This window comes from Zootermopsis nevadensis, unplaced genomic scaffold (assembly GCF_977971745.1).
Source record: "Zootermopsis nevadensis isolate Lab colony 2312 unplaced genomic scaffold, Znev_1.0 Znev_ptg000025l, whole genome shotgun sequence".
NCBI classification, from domain to species: Eukaryota; Metazoa; Arthropoda; class Insecta; order Blattodea; family Termopsidae; genus Zootermopsis; species Zootermopsis nevadensis.
This window is the reverse complement of record NW_028259157.1, coordinates 2,774,220-2,798,107: the sequence shown is the minus strand read 5'-3', so window position 1 is coordinate 2,798,107 and position 23,888 is coordinate 2,774,220. Positions and strand designations below refer to the sequence as shown.

The 23,888-nt window shown below is 36.5% G+C and overlaps 1 protein-coding gene across 7 annotated transcripts in view; it reads right to left on the bottom strand.

Annotated features, from left to right (window-relative positions):
- Window positions 1-23,888, bottom strand: part of LOC110830232 (brahma chromatin-remodeling complex ATPase subunit) — a 46,190-nt gene that overhangs the window by 19,992 nt on the left and 2,310 nt on the right. For 5 of the 7 annotated variants that reach the window (XM_087355752.1, XM_087355753.1, XM_087355751.1 and 2 more), the window contains exons 3-18: window positions 22,808-22,981; window positions 21,691-21,904; window positions 20,971-21,322; window positions 20,121-20,259; window positions 16,460-16,621; window positions 15,067-15,263; window positions 12,821-12,962; window positions 12,304-12,409; window positions 8,183-8,344; window positions 7,364-7,499; window positions 4,787-4,868; window positions 3,270-3,427; window positions 2,592-2,769; window positions 1,217-1,459; window positions 638-804; window positions 79-267 (exon numbers count right to left, since the gene is read on the bottom strand). In XM_087355752.1, the coding sequence (XP_087211878.1) occupies window positions 79-267; window positions 638-804; window positions 1,217-1,459; window positions 2,592-2,769; window positions 3,270-3,427; window positions 4,787-4,868; window positions 7,364-7,499; window positions 8,183-8,344; window positions 12,304-12,409; window positions 12,821-12,962; window positions 15,067-15,263; window positions 16,460-16,621; window positions 20,121-20,259; window positions 20,971-21,322; window positions 21,691-21,904; window positions 22,808-22,981 (2,801 nt within the window). The remainder of the gene's footprint in view (window positions 1-78; window positions 268-637; window positions 805-1,216; window positions 1,460-2,591; window positions 2,770-3,269; window positions 3,428-4,786; window positions 4,869-7,363; window positions 7,500-8,182; window positions 8,345-12,303; window positions 12,410-12,820; window positions 12,963-15,066; window positions 15,264-16,459; window positions 16,622-20,120; window positions 20,260-20,970; window positions 21,323-21,690; window positions 21,905-22,807; window positions 22,982-23,888) is intronic. The other 2 variants (XM_022064887.2, XM_087355754.1) reach the window with 2 other exon arrangements.

Here is a 23,888-nt window from a genome sequence, read left to right as displayed (position 1 = left end):
GTAGGGGTAGAAGAACATTTATGTGCTTCAATATTATTTTGTTAAGACTAATACAACATTACTTTCAGAAATACTTACCCTATTACAACACTTCCATGAATGCCAACATGGTCACAATATGCCTTCTCAATGTGCTGAAACATGAATGGATGGTTGCAAAGTTTACGAAGCTGCATGATGGTATTCATAAGGGCTTTGGCCCCACCCTTCCCTTGCTTTCCTTTCTCAGATCCATCAGTTAGAAGGACGCCCTTACTCTGCATGTGGCTGCAAACAATCATTTAACACTACCTTGATTATTAAAGCCACGGGGGATAATATTTTTTTGGAAATGGTAAGATGCAGAAAATGTATGTACAATTTTCCACAATTTTACATGGAGTGTCCACAATGAAATTGTCATTGATGGCCTTCTGGGTTGTAATGTTGTGTGATCTTGTAGATGCTCATCATCATTTCAGAGGAATGTATCATCTCCATCTTCAGGATGATGGTAACCATCTACAAGACCACATGGTCCCATAATCCTGAAGACCACAACCAGTACCTTCATGACTGTGGCATTATGCCCATATACAGGAATAACATTTTAACACCACCAATTAAAAATGGTAACCTATTATAAAACATTTCCCACCTGTAAAGCACTCTCTGCAGCCCTGACATGTCACACTTGATGATGTACTCTACTTTGTCTGGTAACTGCGACTCGACCTCCTTCTTCAAACGACGAAGTAGGAATGGGCGCAAAACTTTATGCAAACGACGGATAATCAATATTGTTTCTTCTTCATTCAGTTCAACCTGTCATAAAAACTGTAGTTAAATTCTGCTACATAATGAACAGATATTTAAAGTAATTTGAGATTACATATATCTGAAATAAGAACAGCATATTTTCAGAATTACATACAGGCAAAGATTAAATAATGGAGTCAAATTTTCTACAAACAGCTTCATAAAGAATGAAGTGTCAACATCTACAAATATCACCATAAACACAATGTCTGGACAGACTTCTTGGTGCACCCTACAAAATCTGTTTTGCATATCATGTTATCCTCAGTAAGCAGATCAGAATTTAATCTTGCACATAATTGAAAGCACACACTATTTTCTAAGGGCCTGCTATAATGATACAGTGCGATGATTTAGAGAATGCATTGCCATTCATTATTTAGACTTATAGATGCTCTCAATGTATACAGCAACTTGCCTTCTCTCCTGTTGTAGCAAAAGGAGCATTGAACCACTGCTCAAAGGTACTGACTGACTTGAAGATTGAGGGAAGCAGAAAGTTCAGAAGTGCCCAGAGCTCAGGCAACTTGTTCTGTAGAGGGGTGCCGGTAAGCAACAAACGATGTGGAGCCAGATAGTGTGTGTTCAGAACTTGCGTCAATTTGCAATGATGGTTCTTCATGCGGTGTCCCTCATCAATAATCATGAACTTCCAACGCAACTATAATCAAGAACATACTTCCAAATACCTCAATAATCATACCAGAATATTCACTTCTTGTTTAACTCTGTGCAAAATGCAGTGATGGAGAAACAATATTAAAAATTTTACTTGGAGAAATAGATGCTTCTACCAAACATATGTTGCAAACCAACAAATACTTCATTTACCCAGTGACAATTTGAGCAGTAGCTATAATCAATGTAACTGAATTGATTAATTCATAACAAATGTAAATTCACAATTGCTGGTATCATGAAGGTAAGTTTGATCTTGCTGCCTTCTTCAATATTTACTCAGGTACCATTACATAACATTTAGACTGAGGATAAAACTAATTATTAAACTTAATAGGCTGTTAGATCCCACTGATTCTTTTCAATGCAGACAATTAAAATAATTAAACACCTAACTCTGTAACATTTGTGTTTTGGATTAAAGAAAACTCAACAATCAAGCAATATTTTCATTGAAATTCCAGTTTAACTTAACTACAATAATATTTATCCTTTCAAGCAGGTAAAAAGAGAACGCACCATTAAAATCAACAGAACACAAAAACATTATTACTGGTCTCATGTAAGTCACACCTAATCCCTGAGACTGTCACTCTTTACTCTAAAAATATAATTAAAAATCAGAATAAAACCATATAGGCAAAAGAACAAACATTACAGTTTTGTTATAATAAATGGTAATTTAACTAATAGGACCTACTAACAACAAAGCCTACCACTGGACACAATCCTGAGCGAGTTTTTTGTCTCGCCATCCAAGCCATATGTCAAGTCCATCATAACCTCCATGAACTGTGTAATTAATGAAGTTCCCTGTTATGTAACATCCTAAACTGCCCACACACTCTATCGCTCTTCAGTCCCAGATTTCCCCGAGTACTACGTTTTCAGATATTTGTAAAACTAAGAGATCTTACAATTTCATAACGATACCAAATAACCAGCAAATTAGGTGTTCACATCTTTTGGTGTGCTGGAAAGCAGATGTGATGAAAACAGGGTCTGAACTAAATAACAACAATTTACTATATTTTCCTAATTTCAGCAAGGCCTCATCCTTCAAAATCATGATGCAAAAGCAAGCCATGACTCGTAAACGTCACTAGAAAACCTACCTTGGCGAGCACAGCTTTGTCCTTGATGATGTACTCATATGTTGTGAGCAGCACATTGAACTTGGTGGCACGCATCTGGCTTTGTATTGTACGGCGCATGGCTGGAGAGCCCTTGTATGCCACGACAATCACAGATGGGGCCCACTTCTCAAACTCCAGCACCCAATTGGATAGTGTGCTGCATGTAAACAACCATAATAACGTATGCGACCTTAAATAACGTACTACACATGCATACTGTTATAAAGTTAGAAAATAAATTAATATTTTCCCTCACCCACATCTGCATTTTTCTTTTGTGCCTACAATTTGCAGTAACAGCATGTATTAACTTTTTCTCAAAATATTTCAAGATTCAATGTCTGTATGATTTATGTTTGGTGATACAATTTTTTCTTTTTGGAATTTATTACAACACTAAACAACAAATTTTAATGTATTTTCATTTTCTTCCTCTTTTTTCTTTTCCCCTTCATTTCTGAATGATATTAGATACTTTCAGATATCAAATCAAATATAGGAAAAAGTATCTTGATTCAAACATCAGTTTTTCACTCATCAACTTTGACAGTTTTCAGACATTTGCTGTGTACAACTGCTGAAACTTACTGGTTTCAACTTACAGAAAGTTTATTCTTCTAAATACTGAAACATATAGCAAATTCTTCAAGTACTTACGACAAAGGCACAATGATGAGATAGGGTCCATTGACTCTCTTCTTTTCCATCAGGTATGTGATAAGTCCAATGGTTTGAATAGTTTTCCCCAAACCCATTTCATCTGCCAGGATCCCATTCAGATTGTTGTTATACAGAGATACCAACCACTCCAGACCCTAAACAAAAGTAAATAACTTAGATTATTAACTGTTTCTGCCACTGTTAACACTGGATGTTACAATGTCATACTTCACAAATGAACTCCTATGGCCCACACAGTAAACTGTGTGCAAGTGATGAAAAAGAATAAATAAATCAAAATATTATACTGTAATTAAAAATAAATGAATCAGCTCTATTACACTGGAAACCAATGTACGCTATCGCCCTCTCTCAAGAATTTCATTATGTTCACCCTCAACACTCAAGTAGGACCAAATTCCTTAATGAGCATTTTAAAAAGGTGCTTTTCATTCAACATAAAAGAAAATGGCACATTCATACATTTAAAAGTCTATCTGAATTACTAAGAAAAATGAAGTACTGTTGTTATAAATTCTATCACAAACCTTATTTTTAAACCACATGAATTGGATCAAGCCTGTTATTGTACTGACAACTGTAGTCTTCTGGATTGTGATACCATGCAGACTTGTAGGTGTCTGCCAACATTTGTGGAGAAATGTATCACCTTCATCTTCAGTCCACCCTGAAGATGGAGGAGATGAGGTCCTTCTAAATTTCTACACCTACAAGACCAAATGGCATCACAGCCCATCAAGTGACCATCTAAAATTTTACCTCTGTGAGAACCTCAAATATCCTCAAATGTATTATGACAAAAATTACAATATAAACATAAATTTTGAAAAGATACAAGAATGACCAAAATTCATGTATTGGTTTCATGATGCTAAGCCTGTAACATAATGAATATCAAACACACAGATACATTTTATTTATTCTTCATCAATATAAACTTTGAATTCAGGATAGCTATACATATCTCAGCACCGACTGCTGCATGAATATAATCTTAAAAGAAAAGGTTTAAATTTATTTAACAGCAACTGTTCCCTCATTATAAAATACTTTTCACAATCTTGTACTTGTGTTGACTTCTATGACTTCTACTGTCACATCATTTTCATTGCTTTTAATATTTTTTTGCTCTTTCTACTTTCTTTTGCCTTTCCCTTTTCAAAATATTCTTTTTTATTTGTTTTGACATATGGCTTTTTACTCTTAACTTTTAAACTTCTCTAACAACTATAATTTTATATATATGTAGGAAAACAGGCAGTGACGCCTCACAAACTGTAAAAGACTATGCAAAATTTAAAATTCTGTTAATTCAACATCTGTTCAAGAGTTCATTCTATCCATCCTTTCACTGCAGCAAAATTAAATGGTTGTAGCATACAACCCATTGGCCAATCTGTACAGTGAATATTTCTCAATCTTAAATCCCTAAATCTTTTAATCCAAATGAAAAAATACTTCAAATTTAATGTGAACCACCAAGCTCCACGTACCCGTATCTGGTATTCTTTCAACTTGCCATTCACCATTACTGATGCCTGCTCTGTCACCTTTTCTGTAATTGTATGAGCAATGCTGAAAAAAAAAAATTATGCACAGTATAGATAGTATAAACTCATTAATTTAACATTACTAAACTGAAAGTAAGAGATACAGATCATATATTGTAGATACAAAACATTTCAACTGACATGAAATCAGTCACCATTAAATCCTGCTTGTAACGAAATCTGTTTCTCACAGAGGTTTCAAAATAGAACCAAAATGTCCAAGGTCCAATGAAACCCTTACCTCAACAGCCAGGCTCATGTCACCTAGAACTCATACCCAATCAAAATATCTTGAACACAAATTGCATATATGCAGTAAAAATTACACAACTGCAACCCACTTAATTCAAAGCATATCACGTTTTCCTTACATTTTGAATTAATAAAGCTGTACTGTACATAAAATCTGTCAACAAGCAGAAACACAGTCTCACAAAACAATTAACATTTACTCTTTTAATATTTTTGAGATTTTTCAAGACTGCAATAATACACAACACTAGATTGAAATGTTGACACAAGCAGAAGATTAACTCTTAGGGGTATATATTAACCAGTAGGGCTATAATCACAGAATCTCACCACTTCAATATTTAAACTACTCTTTACCTAACATATCACGCATCAAGCGACAGAGCTTTCAAGTACAAATGGTGCAATAGTTTGTCACCTGGTAAAGATAAAAGTGCAAAACACTGTCTTCATATTTAACATACGCCTGTAAACACTTCCAACAATTTGTTAACATATTTTACAAATAAAAATTTGAAGTAAAATATCTGTTACAACCTCATGATCCTTCCTCCATCTTTGAGTATCCCAACTCCCGACATTTTAATGTCACAAAGGTCGGTAATATACTTGGTGTCATATGTCACAAACACACTGAATTTAAATGTTCCTTAACCCTTGTGCCAAGCCATCATTTTACCACTGCTTTCCTAAAATAATGTAATTTTAAGGCAGACACTGGAACTCATTACGAGGATTAGGTTATAATGTATGTTATAAATATTAAATCGCTAAAATTAAATATTCAGTATTATATTTATAAAGCACGCTGCTTAAAATTTATAAGTGTTAGCAAAAGTGTAAAAATAATGCTCAAAACACAAAGCTTTCCAAAGCACAGCAACCATTTGACATTGCATACAACTCCAAGTTCTTCATACTACAAGGTAGCACTCTGGTGAGCAACAAGAATGCCTTTATAGCTCAGGAAATGGAGAATATTGTTCTTTAATGTCAACTAAAACAGAATTCTGCTATATGTGGTAACACAAACTTTCAACTACAGTGAAACCTCGATGCATCGTTTTCGGCGGGAGTGGGAAATAAAAACGATGAATACGGGAAAACGATAGGTGTGGGAAAGCATTAAAATTTTTAAAACAAACAATGTTTCTCTTTCAAAGTTACTTATTTTTACCAAAAAAGTCTTTAATGGACAACTGGTTTGTCGAAACTTTACGTTTTAGGCCAAACAGAGCCCTTTCCACGTTCAAAATGTTTTCCTCGTCATGTTCACTAATATTATGCGCATAAAAGAACGACTTCACTTTTGCCAATGCTTCGGCAAAACTCAGCACAGCTTCGGGCTCGCATTCGTCGTCTTCCTCTTCCTCACCACTCCCGCCCCCTTCGCAAACAATAACAGGAAGAATGGAAATACTATTACTGCCGAACTCAACGAAACGTAGCTGTACCACTGAACCACTGGAAACGAGATGAACCAGAAGAATGAAAAGTGTTGCCCGCCTTTCCTTTATACTTATAATAAAAGCATTTGTGATGAAATTCACACTGCACATGCCATCTGGCATCGCTGGAACGAAATATGAGTGCACCCTAATTAAACTCATAAAATTTCTGACAATGAGCACCGCCATTCACTCCAACTATCACCCCTGCACCGCTGACCCCTCATTCCAAAAGAATCTGTGCTGGTTGGGCGACATAACACGTTACCGCTACTGTGTATTCCAAAAACATTGTGCGTCTTTCGGTATTAATTTATCTCAAAACCCAGCATTTTAATTTCTCAGAAACGATCATTGCGGGAAAATTGTGGGCCGGGACTAAGATTTTTGAACGATCGATGCGATAAAACGATAGTTCGAGGAACGATAGAAGCGGGAAAATGTAACATTATTTTATATGGGATGTATCTGGGACCGAACAAAACGGACGATGCATCCGGGAAAACGATAGTTCCGGGAACGATGGATAGAGGTTTCACTGTACATTCAAATGCCATAGCAATAGGATTAAAGAAGATGACTGCCTTCTAGGATGCTGTGCCATGTAGATGCATAGAAATGTATTAACAATTCAGAGGTTCTTACTGTCTCCATCATCAGAGTGATGATGCAGGCAGTGACCAACTCTGAAACGTCAGACAATTTCTATGAGACTCGTGGCACAGCATCCTAGAAGGCAGTCAGTCATCTTCATACAATCTGCTATGGAAACCTGATATCACACATTTTACCGAAGTTATCCTTCTGTATGTTTACATACCTATAATATGTCTGTTCCTCTGTAAAGTTCTTGTACTCATCATCCTCCACTTTGGCCTTCTGTATCACAACCTTTGCTTTCTCTTCTTCAGACAACTTGGAATTCAATGAATTACCATCCCTACTCTTCTTCACAACTACATGCAACAGACATTTTGTCTTACATTAGTATTAAATAACAATAAATACATTTACACTTATTCAGAATAATTACCAGAGTATCATAAACCAGCACATAAAGAATCCTCAGGCTGACAAGTCTGACAACGTACAAAAACACATATCTACAAATGACACATTATATATAAAAATGTGCAAACATAAAACATTAAATCCATGGCTCTTTGTCAACCTTATTTATGTAGCCAATATTTACTGAAATACAATCAAAAGAGGTATTTACAAATTCATGCTTGATTGTAGTCCATGTAAAAATTTGAACCAATCCTAGTATAGAGGATTTGAGTTTCTCACTGTTAAGTACGAAGATGGCTATCTTCAGGGTTGTAGTGCCATGTAGTCTGGTAGAAGTTTACCAACATTTCAAACATCCTTCTACCTCCACCATCAGGGTAATGAGTACACTCATCACCCTGATGAGTGCAACCCAGAAGAGATCTATCTTAAATTCTGAATAATATATTATTACCAAGAGACGATTAATACAACTACTTATTCATTACATTATACCCTACCAGTACACACATAGAAGTGTAGAAAATGGGGCACATTCTCCAACCTGTTTCCACAAACAAAAAGAACAGAGTAGCCAGATAATTTAAAAAATAGTGAGTAAAAAAGAAAATTAATACATTCACACCTCTGTCCTCGTCTTCGTAATCATCACTATCATCATCCGATACATCGTCATCTTCATCCTCATCATCATCTTCACGTGGGGCAGCCTCCCATCCAGGGTGCATGTCAAGCCACATCTGGAACTGACTTGCCAGAGGAGCCTCATCTCCACAGAGAATTTTCCCTAATACAGAAAAACCAGCAATTCATACTTCAAGCTGTGTTGAACCATGTTTACTTGTACATCTAGACTGGTACTCAATGGTGATCCCCCAAACCATCCATTTTTCTTTTAACTTGACTCAAAATTTTGAACAGTTCGCACATCACTAGAATTGATACAATAATAGATTCCTCCCACCGCATTTCCTTCTTATTCCATACAGAGCAAATCTTACTCGATCGTGACTAATGATAAAAATGTCAGTATACTTGAATCTAAGCATGTTCTCATGTTCCGTAATATTGGAATCTTGCAGTAAATAGAGGAGACTGTTTAAGATGTGAGGTTTTCACAGCAGTGAGTATGAAGATTCTGGGTTGTTGCGCTGTGTAGTCTGGTCGATGTTAACCAACGTTTCAAAGGTCATACCAGACTACACAGTGCAACAACCCAGAAGACAGAAATCTTCAGAGGAGACTGTTCTTTGGTGTAGAGTAAGGTTGAATTTCACAGTACACAGAAATGCACAGACATCGCAGCTAAACACCAGGTCAATAGGGTTAAACGTAAAAATTTATTATGTGGCAATACAACAATTTATTACTGATATTTTAATAGCATCAGCACCAGAAGATGACAACATTTTAGTTGAAACTTGAGTAATAATTTTATTTGCATGTACTGACAGATGTGACACAAAAATAATGCAAATCTAAACAACAGTTAACATATTATTACAACATGAAGATTTTTGGCAACTTGCAGTACTGCCACTTGCCACTTAGCTTTCAAGTATATTACTAACCAAGTATACCCTTACTAAAACATCATATGTAATCAACTGATTTCACATTAACTATAAGCCAGCAGCAGAAGCAGAGCATAGGATTTTGAAGTCATGAGTTTCTACTGTTCATAACTGGGATCTTTCAATTTTTTAATGAATCAATCAATTAAATACAAGCACCTACATGGAAGATTACACACAGCAACCACAGCTCATCATGAGATACTATGGTCAAGTAAATGTCTGACCTGAACTCATCAAATGAGATGACATGCAAGGATAAAATTCATTTATGGAAACAAAGAAAACAATAAAATATTGTAATTGCGTCATATTGTGATCCGTATATTAAAATGTATATTAGAAAATTACAGTCACTCACAATTATAATAATAAAATAATATTAAAAGGTTTAAAATATCATTTTAATACACTACTAGTTTCGGCTGTATTCAGCCATCGACGGGTGTATGCATTATAAACCTATCACCATTTTACTGATTTTTAACGTTATTCATATTTTCACTGTCTTCATTCTTGATGGTATTCATGTTCTTTACCGTTTCTTGTTTTGTTGCACTATCATTAGTCCTTACAAGGTTTATATTTTGTATTTTGTGTTGGCATCATTTTGTGACTGTGAATTAAAAGTTTTAATTCCATTAATGACAATTGAAAATAGAGAATATTGAATATAGAAAACAAAATAATTGGTAAAAATAAATAGTAATATAATAAAAAACCAAACATAAAAATAAACATGTAAACTCACCCAAGAAGCAATATCCCACTCGTAGTATGTGAACGGAGAATACTGGACTGTACAGGATTGGAGCTGGTAACTGACTGTGGGGCTAGTGGGTGAAAGGTGGTTTGTCCGGGTCGGGGTCAAGGTACTGAAGTGTTTTGAAGATAGGGTTATTAAGTTCAATACCATTGTCATTGAGGCATAAGTTTTGTTTATAATTTTGATATATGTAATATTTTTCTATTGTTTCCCTATGTCTTTTGTTTTTTACTATTTTCATTATGTCCATTGTTTCATTGATTGTATTATATGCATGTCCTGTATTTAGAATGTGTTTAGAGTATGCGGAACTATCTTTATTGTGTCTTATTGCTGCTATATGTTCTTTGTATCTTTGTGTGAAGGTGCGACCTGTTTGACCTATGTATATTAGAGGGCAATCTTTACATTTCAATTTATATATACCTGGTAGTTGATATTGGTTGTTTATGTTTGTAATTGGTTTTTGTTTGAGGATGTTTTTTATTGTGTTTTTAGTTTTGTATGCTGTTTTTATTTTATTTTCTTTAAATAATTTAGTTATGAATTTGGTTTCTTTACCTATGTATGTAAAAGTGACCCATTTGTTTTGTATGTTTTCGTTTTCGTTGGGTTTTGTTGTATTATTAGGTTTTTTATTTAGTTTATAGCTACAGTAGGGCTCCGCTTTACGGCGCTCCGCTTTACGGCGATTCGCTAATACGGCGCTCAACAGCTGAGTCAGAGAAGTGCGTCCGGCGCCATTTTCTCGTCGCTGATTCAGTCTGTTTACAGCTTTTGTGCGCTCCGCGTCTCTCTGTATTTCTGGCAATTTTTTTAGTTATTACAAACTGTATATTTATATAATATTTTTGTGTTACTACAGTGTAATTACAATGGCGTCAAAGGGTAGTAGCGATAAAAAGAGGAGTCGTAAGCCTCTTACTTTAAATGCCACGTTAGAGATGATTAAACTTCGTGAACAAGGCATGTCTATGGCTTCCAAACCATCACCAAAATGAATAAGATTCGTTGAAGAGTCAGATGATGAAGATGCGCCATCTCCTTCATCCTTCCTACTATAAGCATATCAATTTTCAAATTTATATTCACCAATCACTATAAGCTGAGGACAATGTGTGTATTACTGATATTCATTTAACTTTCATATCATTTTCTTAGGCCTAGCGCTATTGTGCACTTACTATATGATAGTGTAACATCTTATTAGGCTTTGATATGCATTTGCAAGTGAAATAAGGCAAAGATCCGCTTTTCGGCGATTTTCGCTTTACGGCGGGGGTCTGGTCCCTAACCCGCCGTATAAGCGGTGCCCTACTGTATTATATCCGTTTTCTTTAAGAATTTGTTGAATAATGTTTAATTCTATTTGTTTGTTTTTTATAGATATTGGGTATATATTTTTTCTGTTTAGTAGGTAACTTATAGCCATTTGTTTGTGTTGTGCCTCATCCTGTCACCCCATCGAACACAATCCTGTACAGTCCAGTATTCTCCGTTCACATACTACGAGTGGGATGTTGCTTCTTGGGTGAGTTTACATGTTTATTTTTATGTTTGGTTTTTTATTATATTACTATTTATTTTTACCAATTATTTTGTTTTCTATATTCAATATTCTCTATTTTCAATTGTCATTAATGGAATTAAAACTTTTAATTCACAGTCACAAAATGATGCCAACACAAAATACAAAATATAAACCTTGTAAGGACTAATGATAGTGCAACAAAACAAGAAACGGTAAAGAACATGAATACCATCAAGAATGAAGACAGTGAAAATATGAATAACGTTAAAAATCAGTAAAATGGTGATAGGTTTATAATGCATACACCCGTCGATGGCTGAATACAGCCGAAACTAGTAGTGTATTAAAATGATATTTTAAACCTTTTAATATTATTTTATTATTATAATTGTGAGTGACTGTAATTTTCTAATATACATTTTAATAAAGAAAACAATGAAAATAACTGCTTGAACAGTACTAGGTAGCAGAGACACTACTACAATTATAAAAATAATTACATATTAGTCATACTGCATGACAAGGGATGAGTAACTGCGATGAATTAGAAAGGACTATGATGGTACTGGCCTTTCTCACAGATACTAATCCAGCATTCACTCAGAGAGTCTGATGAAAAACAGTTTTCAAACTGCAACACTAATTTATATTCAGAATTTGTCTTTCACTTCTGTTTAGCACTTCTGCAAAAGAATTCTTCCACTGGATAAATTTAATTGATTTTATCTACTAAATATGTGCCCAGATCTGTTGTAAAATACAAATCAGGACATCACGGCATTCAATCTATCTTTACTACGTTTCAGTTACTTTTAGAAACGGGCTGAAAGCAGTTTGGAGCACATAATCGCAGCTGAGTACACACTTTCACTTACCACTGGCTGTTTCCATTACTGTGACTCGCACATCAGACATCTGTGAACTTTCATCATTCAGCCCATCTATCATCTCACCATCTTCTGATCTCTTCTTTTTCTTCTTCTACAGCATAGATAAAAGTTAAAACAATGTAAGAGCTTAAAAATACATTAATATTTATAGCACATATATGAAATAAATATTATATTAATATAAATACAAACTGCAAAAAATGGAGCTGCTAAAACAAGTCATGTCCTTAAAACTAACCCTGAGGGAGTCACATGACTATTAAAAGAATTATAGCTTGGATCTTGTTTAGAAAACAATTCCCACTAGCCAAAATAAGAGACTTGAAGTTGAGACAATGCATATGCATGGCTCAGGGTAAAATAATCTGTGCTACTTTTAAGTGTAGCAAATGCAAAGTCACTTTACATGTGGACATGCATTTTGTGGATTACCACACAAAGCCAATGCTGTACAATATAAACAATACTTAAATTAAATCATACAAGCACAAATGTAACCTGCCTTCCTCTCCTTTTGCTCACGCTGTTTACGACGTTGCTCAACTTTGTGCTGCTTCACCATTTCTGTGAGATTGCCTATATATTCATCCGTCTGTGATAACAAAAATGCAAGCCGTTTGTCTTTCTTCTGATCAATCAGCTTCCTGTTTAACAAAAGATAATAACCATGTATGAGTTATATTAATCATACTTTGCACATTCATGTGTGTTCAACCTTTGTAAAACTTACTTAAAAAATGTCATTGCTATCAAGATCTTAAAGTTAATATTGCGATCATGACAACACAATCACACCTATATCACGTTATACATGTTACTGTCAACAGCCAATTTAATTAAATGGTAAATACCTTAATGCAATCTGGTAAACAAGTTCAGAACTGTAATAGCATTAAAATGGTGGAATTTTAACTGGGAATACTTCAGGGAAAATATGTCTATTTAAAAGTTACTACATGTCCATGTTAATGTATGGAGCAAAAAATTTGGACTTGAACCAAGGCAGATATTAGTAAATTAGTGACAGCATAAATGAGAAATAAGAAAAAACAAAAGAAGACAGAATAATAAATTAAAATATTAAAGAGAACAATTAAACATACAAAATAAAATAAATAACAGAATAAGATAGCATAGATATGATTTCAGAATTAATGAGGAGAGAATTCCAAAGGTTATAGACATGGATGTAAAAGAAAAATGCCCAAGAGGGAGATATATCAAGATGGGAAAAGTTACAAAGGATATAATTTCAGCTTTCAGTATGTGATTATTTTCAAGTTAGCTATTACAGTGAAACCTCAATGCATCGTTTTTTGCGGGGGTGGGAAATAAAAACGATGAATACGGCAAAACGATAGTTGTGGGAAAGCATTAAAAATTAAAAAAAAAACCCTGAATGTTTCTCTTTCAAATTTACTTCTTTTCACCAAAAAAGTCTTTGATGGACAACTGGTTTGTCGAAACTTTACGTTTTAGGCCAAACAGAGCCCTTTCCACGTTCAAAATGTTTTCCTCGTCACGTTCACTAATATTATGCGCATAAAAGAATGACTTCACTTTTGCCAATGTAGCATGTGCTTCGGCAAAACTCTGGCACAGCTTCGGGCTCGCATTCGTCGTCTTCCTCTTCCTCACCGCTCCCAACCCCTTTGCGAACAATAACAGGAAGAATGGAAATACTATTACTGCCGAACTCAACGAAACGTAGCTGTAGAAGGCACTGAACCATTGGAAACGAGATGAACTAGAAGAATGAAAAGTGTCGCCCACCTTTCCTTTGTACTTATAATAAAAGCATTTGTGAATGCACATGCCATCTGGCATCGTTGGAACGAAATATGAGTGCACCCTAATTAAACTCATAAAATTTCTGACAATGAGCACCGCCATTCACTCCCAACTATCACCCCTGCACCACAGACCCCTCATTCCAAAAGAATCTGTGCTGGTTGGGCTACATAACAGGTTACCACTACTGTGTATTCCAAAAACATTGTGCGTCTTTCGGTATTAATTTATTTCAAAATTCAGCATTTTAAATTCTAAAAATATCGCATAAATTTCGTTATAATTTCTCAGAAACGATCATTGCGGGAAAATTGTGGGCCAGGACTAAGATTTTTGAACGACTGATGCGATAAAACGATAGTTCGAGGAACAATAGAAGCGGGAAAATGTAACATTATTTTATATGGGATGTATACGGGAACGAACAAAACGGACGATGCATCCGGGAAAACGATAGTTCGGGGAACGATGGATAGAGGTTTCACTGTATTTATTTAATCTGTTCAGATAAATTTGCGGTGCGCAATGCAGTTATTTTATTTGAATTTGCATATTTGATAAGGGATGGGAATAAGAAAAAATAAAAACAATTTCCTATGAAGAGAACCTCAACACATCACAAGCAGTGACAAACATGGGGCTGATGTTTCCTTGGTAAAACAACTTCGACTGCTTGCATACCTTCATGGCATTTGACAGAAGACACTGCATAACACTGCATATTTTCTGTTTCTGCCGTAAAAATGTTCACATACTGCTTAGTTATTTATAAGCAATATTTGATGAGAATTATGGGTTAAAGTTAAGATAAATATGAGGCTTATAATTTCTGCATTTTCTGCAACTGGAACCATTTTCCATCTATCCCAGGAAATTGTAAATGAAGGGTTACATCATATGTGGACTGCATATGAATGAAAATTAACCATATTAACCAATAAATAAATAACACCATACCTGTAACCTTCCTCATCCTCTGCCATGAGTCTCCTCATCCTCTCCTTCTCAATCCTTTCCTGTTCTTTCTTTTGTTCACGCTCTGCATTAGCATGATGGTTTAACACTGCACGATTTAGTCTCAAGATCTTGGCAATGTTGTTTCTGTGGTACTCTTTCAAGTCCTTTCCATGCTGCAGAACAGCATTCAAGTATTCCTGGCAACAATGGATCAAATACATTACTACTAGAATCGTTTTCTACGTTCACCATTAAAAATAGGGTGTTTGTTTTGACTATTTTGGTGCCAGTGTCAATATATCCCATGAGCAAAGATCATAATGCAACATTTCAATCTGCAATAAAAATGCACACACCACAATTATTTAATTTGATGAGTGCAACTTTATAAAAGATGATACGAAATGTGCACTAGTTCAAGTCTCGGGGGAGAAGAAATTTTTTCATGAACTTTCGACCTGTGTATGTGACCGGTGCCAACCCAGCATCGTGAGGAAATTGGGGAGCTACAATAAGTAGCGTAATCCGGTCATGAAAGCTAGCAATGGCTGGGGGTTCGTCGTGCTGACCACACGTCACCCTATATCTGGTTGGATGATCGTTCACCTCTTCTTAGGCATGTGAACGTGAGGCCAGCAGTCAAGCTAGTCGACTTTGGCTCTCTGGAGCTGTTATGCCACGGATTTAATTTTTATAACAATAATAATGTCCAAATTACTGAAAATGTATCCAGTCAACAATGTGACCAATGCAATATTCTCACTATTAATCTTGGAACCAAAAGTATTCAAGTCACAAACTAAGATGTTTCATTGTTATTTTTTGTATGGAGTGGTGCTGTTTAACTCAGTAAGTACAAGAACTTGCATAATGCTACACAATATCAATAAGAAACTGAAGATGAAATGAATACAAAGTTTCACTACATAATACACTTCTCTCCCAAAATCCAACCTCAGCATCTATGCCATGGAAGGAGGTAGCACCAAACCGAGGACTATTTGACTGGATAATGGGCAAAAATACAGCAAAAGGAGAGAAGACCCAACATAAACCCTGAAAATGACAATAAATAGGGGTTTGTGAGGTTGTAATAAGCCCAGCAAATTTACAGCAGAGATAAAAAATCTATTTTTTATATATATATATATATATATATATATATATATATATATATATACACACACACACACACACACATAAAAAACAAATACACAAACCAGAATTAAATGGATAATATGAAATTCATGCTTGCCAAAGAGAAACTATAAAATCACTAGGTATGGTTGGAATGGGTTGTTTTGTATGGGTGCGAAACATGGTCTCTCACTCTGAGGGAGGAACATAGATTGCATGTGTTTGAGAATAAGGTGTTGAGGAGGATTCAGCTTACTTGATGTTTCTGCCGGCGCTTCCTTTCTGCCTCCAGTTTCTGCTGCTTCTCTAACTTCTCAGTAGCCCGAGCTTCACGGAGACCTTGGCGTTTTGTTCGTTTGTAAGTTTTAATGTGACAAGAAGTTTCTAACATCGTGTCCTTTCTTGTGCATGCCACAACCTAAATACAATAAAAGACAATGATTGCAAAATATTTTATATCTAATAAGCAACTTTTGGTGGGCTCAGTGTGTTACCTGAAATACTGAGTTCATTACATGGTCTAAAAATTCATTCCAACTTGTGTTTTGTCCACAGGGGCAATTCTCCAACACACTGCCATTTTAGTAAAGTTACTGCACACACTCATTTGTCCATAAGGAGAAAATACCTACAGGCATGCATGCATGAACACACACACACACTTTTATGATTCATAACTATCCCACTAGATAGAAGTTAATTAATTCATCAGTAGCCTTATCACCATCTGTTCACAGAACAAGCTATTGGCTAGCACACAGATTACTTACCTGAGATGACAATGATTATTAGAAACAGTGTCCTCCAGTATTCAAGAATATTATTTCAGATCAGTGCAACAAATTGTGTGACATGTTGGGAAGATAACATTCCATGTCTTGAATATCATTCTGTTTGTAAGTGTAAATCTTCCATAATGCATGATTTTTTTTTCATATCCAGTACACACCATTCAGCATGGTGTGCATTGGTGGTTAGCAGGATTCACGACCCATCAGTACATGGGTTCGATCGGGACCGCAACATTTAACGCTCCTGCTGTGACCCCCTTTTTGCGAAATGATGATGAAAGTAGAGTAATTGTTGTGATGCCACGGAGAAACCCTGGAGGAAAACTCTGATGCCTGGACCACGGCCTTGCCCAACACAAGTTGTAAATCTGAAGCACCGCCGGGAATCGAACCCGGGACCCCAGTATTACAAGCCCAGCGTTCTAACAGCTAGACCACTATGGCAGTTAATGCATGAATTATTTCTGTAGACTTTCCTCTCTCTCTCCCCCCCCCCCCCCCCAAAGTTTACCCACAGAAAAAAACCACATTCAATCAGATCCAGGAAGCACAGCAGTCAAAATCCTCTGTTCGTTTATACATTCAATAAAATCAGCATATCCTGTCACTGAATCTTCTGTGACATCTACTGGTATACTATCTTACTATAAAAATTTGTGATTAGTCGTTGTCTTCAACCAATTTGTCGTCAAAAAATGACGTCATCAACAATGCCAACAGATATTTGTTTACTCGGCATTGTTGTGGAACACAACAATGTCGAGTAAACAAATATAACGCTTCACAACAAAGAAATAAAAAAATATCAAGCCAGTCGCACTATCACTGCTCCAGAAGGAACACTTCGCATTCTTGAATATTGACTGACAGTTGGCCTAAAACATCAGAAAAGTGAAAGAAGACGTTATCAAGTATTTGAAGTACAAACTCCAACAACTTCTGAACAGCGACGTAAAGAACTACAACATCAGACATATTTAAGAAATAAAGAAAAGCGAAAAAAGACTTACATTGATAAACGAGACCATATTAACGACACACGTAGAAAAACAGACGAAGATTTGCAAGGGTGGGATTGGACGTAGAAAGTTGTCTGACCAAAAACAGTTTGCCTCTGAACAGCGACGTAAAAACTCAAACATCAGACATATTTAACAAATTTAACAAATAAAGAAAAGCGAAGGAAGACTTACATTGATAAACGTAGAAAAACGTATTCAATAAGAACAGAAGAGCAGAAGAAAACAAAAGAAGACTTGCAAGGGTGGGATTGGGCGTAGAAAGTTGACTGACCAAGAACAGTTGACCTCTGAATAACGACGTAAAGAATTAAAACATCAGACCTACTTAACGAGTAAAGAAAAGCGAAGGGAGATTTACATTGATAAACGCAGAAAAACTTATTCAACAAGAACAGAAGAAAACAAAAGAAGACTTGCAAGGGTGGGATTGGGCGTAGAAAGTTGACTGACCAAGAACAGTTGACCTCTGAATAACGACGTAAAGAATTAAAACATCAGACCTACTTAACGAGTAAAAAAAAGCGAAGGGAGATTTACATTGATAAACGCAGAACAACTTATTCAACAAGAACAGAAGAACAGAAGAAAACAAAAGAAGACTTGCAAGGGTGGGGTTGGACGTAAAAAGTTATCTGACCAAAAACAGTTGGCCTCTGAACATCGATGTAAAGAACTAAGATATCAGATCTATTTAACAAATAAGGATAAGCGAAAGAAGACTTACATTGTTAAACGAGACCATATTAACAACACACGTAGAAAAACAGACGAAGATTTGCAAGGGTGGGATTGAACGTAGAAAGTTGACTGACCAAGAAGAGTTGGCCTCTGAATAGGGACGCAAAAACTTAAACATCAGACCTATTTAACAAATAAAGAAAGACGAAGGGAGAGTTACATTGATAAATATAGAAAAACGTATACAACAAGAACAGAAGAGAAAAGGATAAAACAGACGAAGATTAGCAATGGTGTTGCTGGACGTAGAAAGTTGACTGATCAAGAACAGATGGCCTCTGAACAGCGACGTAAAGAACTAAAACATCAGAACTATTCAACAAAAAACAGAAGAGGAAATAAAAAAGAAGACTTACAAGGGTGGGGTTGGACGTAGAAAGTTGACTAACCAAGAACTGTTGGCCTCTAATCAGCGACGTAAAGAAGTAAAATATCAGATTACAGGAAGCGCTCCGAAAGGATGAGTAGTCGTTGTCGTCAAAAAATGACGTCATCAACAATATAACCTTATATTTGTTTATACACGGGGGTTAGTTTAGCGTCTTACTCAAGATTTTAAAACGCAAAAAACTCACTTCGGGGGGTTGGTCAAGTGTTTAAACCCCCCATTCGGGGTGGTTAGTTTAGTTTCTTACTCAGGGGTTAAAACACTTGAATGAGACACTAAACTAACTCCCCTTCGGGACTAACCAAGGTTGGTTGCGTTTTACAGACTTGACACCCCCCCCCCCCCTAGGAGCTCCGAAAGGAGCGCCCTGCTCTAGTTTTACTCAAAATTCTCAACAAAGTATGTGCATTGTTAACACTCACTATGGCTGGATACTGCAAATGGCAAAGAATGCTCACAGCTACTTTGTCATAAGAACAAACATACAATGATTCAGACATAAATTGTGTACTAATCATTGCACCAGCATGTTTACACTGACATAACAAATGCCAACTTATTCCCTAAATATTCATTTAATTATCTAGATGCACAATAAGAACTTTAGAGATCAAAATCCAAATGTTCCAGAAATCACAGAATTTCTTACAACTGTGTGCAAGATGCTTGGATGATGGACACCATTTTCAGCAGCTAATTAACATCACATAATTAAAATGGCCTTAAAACAATTTTCAAGCATTTTACAATAAGATTGTAAAGCAGTGTGTTATCTTAACCAAGAGAAGCTGCCACTAGCCAGTGTCCTGCACTGCAAACAGATGATAATAAGGCTGCAAAACAAAGGATTGAAACTATCTGTACTTTCGATTTTTACGTCCAGACGTAGTTAATTCTTCATTCAAAGCCACTTTTGCATGCACAAAAACTGTCTTATTTTCTTTAATTGCATGTTATTTCATATCCTGAAACACTTGCCTCTGTTCGCAATTGTCGCTGGAAGTTTAACAACCTCAGAGCACGCAGCTCAATTTGTGCTTTAATTTTCAAATCTTCAGCCATGACAGTTGGTAAATTATTCAGTTCTTCAATTCGGTGTGCAATTCTTGCAGCCAACCTACAAACAGAAACATTTTTATTACAATTGCAAAGCAAAAGTTTAACACACAAAACCCTGAATTCAACCTTTCAGTACCAGTCTCCAAAAACATTAAAATGAAGTTTGTCCCGCTACGTGCCATACAGGCGCTTGGGGTGAGTGGAGGTATAGCTCCTCTCTTTCTTGACCTCAGCATTAGATGGGGGTGAGTGGTCAGCATCACGCCCCGGACGGCTATACCCCCGGGAAAGGACCCCGGTACCCATTGGACAGGAGGTCTGGACGCAGAGGCTAGAGGAAAAATCCTCTGCCCCCGTCGGGGGATCGAACCCACAAAAATCAGCCAAAACACTGTTTTGCAGCTATTAAGACAACACAATCCTGGGACTGCTACAAAATTGTTACATATCAACCACACCATGCCAGACTAACAGACCTGTTCTGACTCCACTATTTTTCAAAATCAGATTACAATTGGTTTAAATGGGTTGCCTATCATAAGAAAACAATAAAATACCGAAATCTCTGTTACAGCGCCATGTATGAAGTACCTGTATTTTCTGCTACTGCTAGCATAATTTGCCGACTTCACCAGGAAGAGGAAGTTGCATATAACAAATCCAAGATGCAAATAAGAAGCACCAATCTGTGTGATAATGACACACACTTTCTTTAAATGACTGATTCAACTGTTTCTGACATTATAGGAGCTAATAAGCTAGAACCCACCTGTTTTCCCTCTCCTGAAGTATGATCAGGGGATCAAGCCCTGCAGGTTTGGCTATGGGGGTCACCCGGTTCTGTTTCTGTTGTGGTGGCGGTTGTGCAGCAGACTGGGCACTTGCTGCTGGTCCTGAGGAAGGGAGAGAACGAGGGCACTGCGTTGCAGATGTTGGCTGTACTACCGGAGTCCCAGTACCTGCACCGGTGCCAGGGGATGTGCTTGTGGTTGGAGATGTGCCCACTGTCTGTTGGCCTGGTGATGGAGCAGGCTGACCTGGAAGTGGAGACTGGCTCGGTGGCTGACCTCCTACTGGGCCAGGAGCTCTCATTGGCTGCTGCATCACTCCACCTACTGCACCTGCTCACACACAACTTACATGATTTCTCCCTCACCTATTTCTATATATAAATATATATTTTACCCATGTTTACACATAATGGCAATGTGTCAAATGGAAGCTTGTGTGGAATATCAGACTGTTATGAACTGGAAGAAATATGACTGCTGGAACAAGTTGAGTCTATGATACTGATTATGATTACTAGATAATCACAGGATGGTTTATTATGGCATGCACTACAATGGAGAAAACAATATCACTAACATACCAACAAGACAACTTCAGGTTAGCCTCCAATTATTCTATTCCAAACTCTTTCCTATTTCACCAGCATGTGTAATGAAAATGTTTTTTTCACACATCTTCCTATTTGCAACCAACTTACCTGGATCTAATTGTTGTGGCATCCGCTGAAGGGGGGCAGGATCTATCCGTTTCCCTTGTACAGCCAGAGCCATCTGACTCGTCAGTGGCTGGTTACGTGCTAGCAGTCGGTATGCCATAATCTGCACTCGCAACTGCTGCAGTTGAAGAGAACTGAAGATGTACTTTGGAGTTCCATCAAGAAAACCACCTGGTCCCTGCAAGCAAGTCTGCAACTGAGCACTATGAATATTTTTCAGTCATATTGTTACCATTTTTTTTTCAATTAGTTCCTGTAACTCCTAAGTGGAGCATAGGGTCTCCTTTCGGAGGTTTCATGATCTTAAAAGCGTGCATTTAAGAGTAGTGAGTGACCAGCCCATTGACTCTGCACAATTTCTACTCACTCCTGATTAACTGCCAGAGCCATCTAGCAGTGAAGCAGTAAATCAGGAGAGACTTGGGTGAGAAAGGGCCACTGAATTTTGCTTACCAAACATCTCGTATCATGCTCGCAAGGTTCTTTTACATGCCGTAAATCTATGACATGGGACCGCCGGCTTTACTTCCCCTCCGAAGGAAGTTGTGCTGCGGATTTTTTATCACCCTTAAAAAATCCATCGACCTCGGCCAGGATTGAACCCGCGAACCTTGGGTCCAGTGGCGAGCACGCTAACCACTAGTCCACCCATTGTTACCAATATTGAGCAATTAAACATAGAGCATAAACTGGTGTAAGACATGTTGGTATTCCAGCAAACTTTGTTATACAAAAATTCAGTTATTCCACATTATTTTTAAAAATAAACTGCGGTTCTGTCTTATGGGTTTCTAAAATTGCCATGATTTTATTTTTCACTATGCTTGCAAACTACTAGATCAAAAACAAATTTTCAATGAGCTTGATGTCTACATAAATTCTTCGTTTTCAGTCAAAATCCCAACCTCGACAAGCTTTGTGAGTCACCTGCAAGAACGCAGCAATCATGACTGTTTTTTTCCTTTTGATGATACATCTATAAAGTTCTATAACACAACTTTGGTCCCAATCAAGCATACAATGGAAATATGTTAATACACAGGCAACATAACATATAAACATTCCACTTGGTAGGAGATACCACATGTGCTCCATATACCTGCATTACTCGTGAAGGATCTGCTTGGCCTGGGGAACCGTAAGAAACCTGCCGAGCACGAAGGGCCAAGAGCTGTGAATATCGGGGATCACTCTGCATACCCTTTTCTTCCATAGCTCCAATCGCCCTCTGCAGAGCTTGGTATGTATCTTGTGATGAGGACTGAGGAACCATCTACAAAAACAGGAATACAGAAAAATAAACTGTCATGAACAAGTCAAAGCATAGTAACAAATTAAAATGAAAAATTTGACACATATCATAAATATTTTATTACTGAAACAGCAGAAATCAAAGACGCTTCTTTCAGGATAAAACTACAAAATGTAACACTTCAATTCCTAACAGGAAAACATAAATATGAGAGAGAAAAACAAGAAAGGTAGCATGTTACATTACATATACGTACAATATTGACCCTATAACAGAAGTACTACATAATACTAGCCAAGTACATGATACAGCTAACAAAGTACTGACAAAAAACACAACAAACATGTAATCAGGTTAAAAATTAAAATTTTAAAATCACTACTTATATGGGTCAACTGTTACAGTCTAATACAGTACCACCTTTATGACAAATAACAGTCTCTGCCAGGAATTAGAGAAATGCTCAAAGGGGGGTGATACACCCAACAAAATAAAAAAAAACAGACACTGGTACTTTCCTAAACACATGTTTGGTCATCCTTTGAATTGTATGGCCTTTCACACAGTATAACTTTAAAATGTTTGGCCTATATTAACACCAACAACTTTTATTCACAATCGTTATAATTTATAAGACATGTTTCAGTCCTACTAGACCATCATCAAAGCCTCATGTACAATTTCTCTACATGCCGCACATACAAAATTTCATAAGTCCACCACTGGATTATGCATGTTTTATTATTTATGTTGCACATTATTATACTCAGTGCTCATTCCATTTGTGGATGACTGGTTTGTACTTCCTATAGCATTTAATATATTCTAACACAAAACTGTCTCAATTCATTGAAACTACTCCAATGGTTTCCTGAGGTGTATAGATATTACAAGGGGTATTTGAGTTACTAATCTGCAAATACTCTTC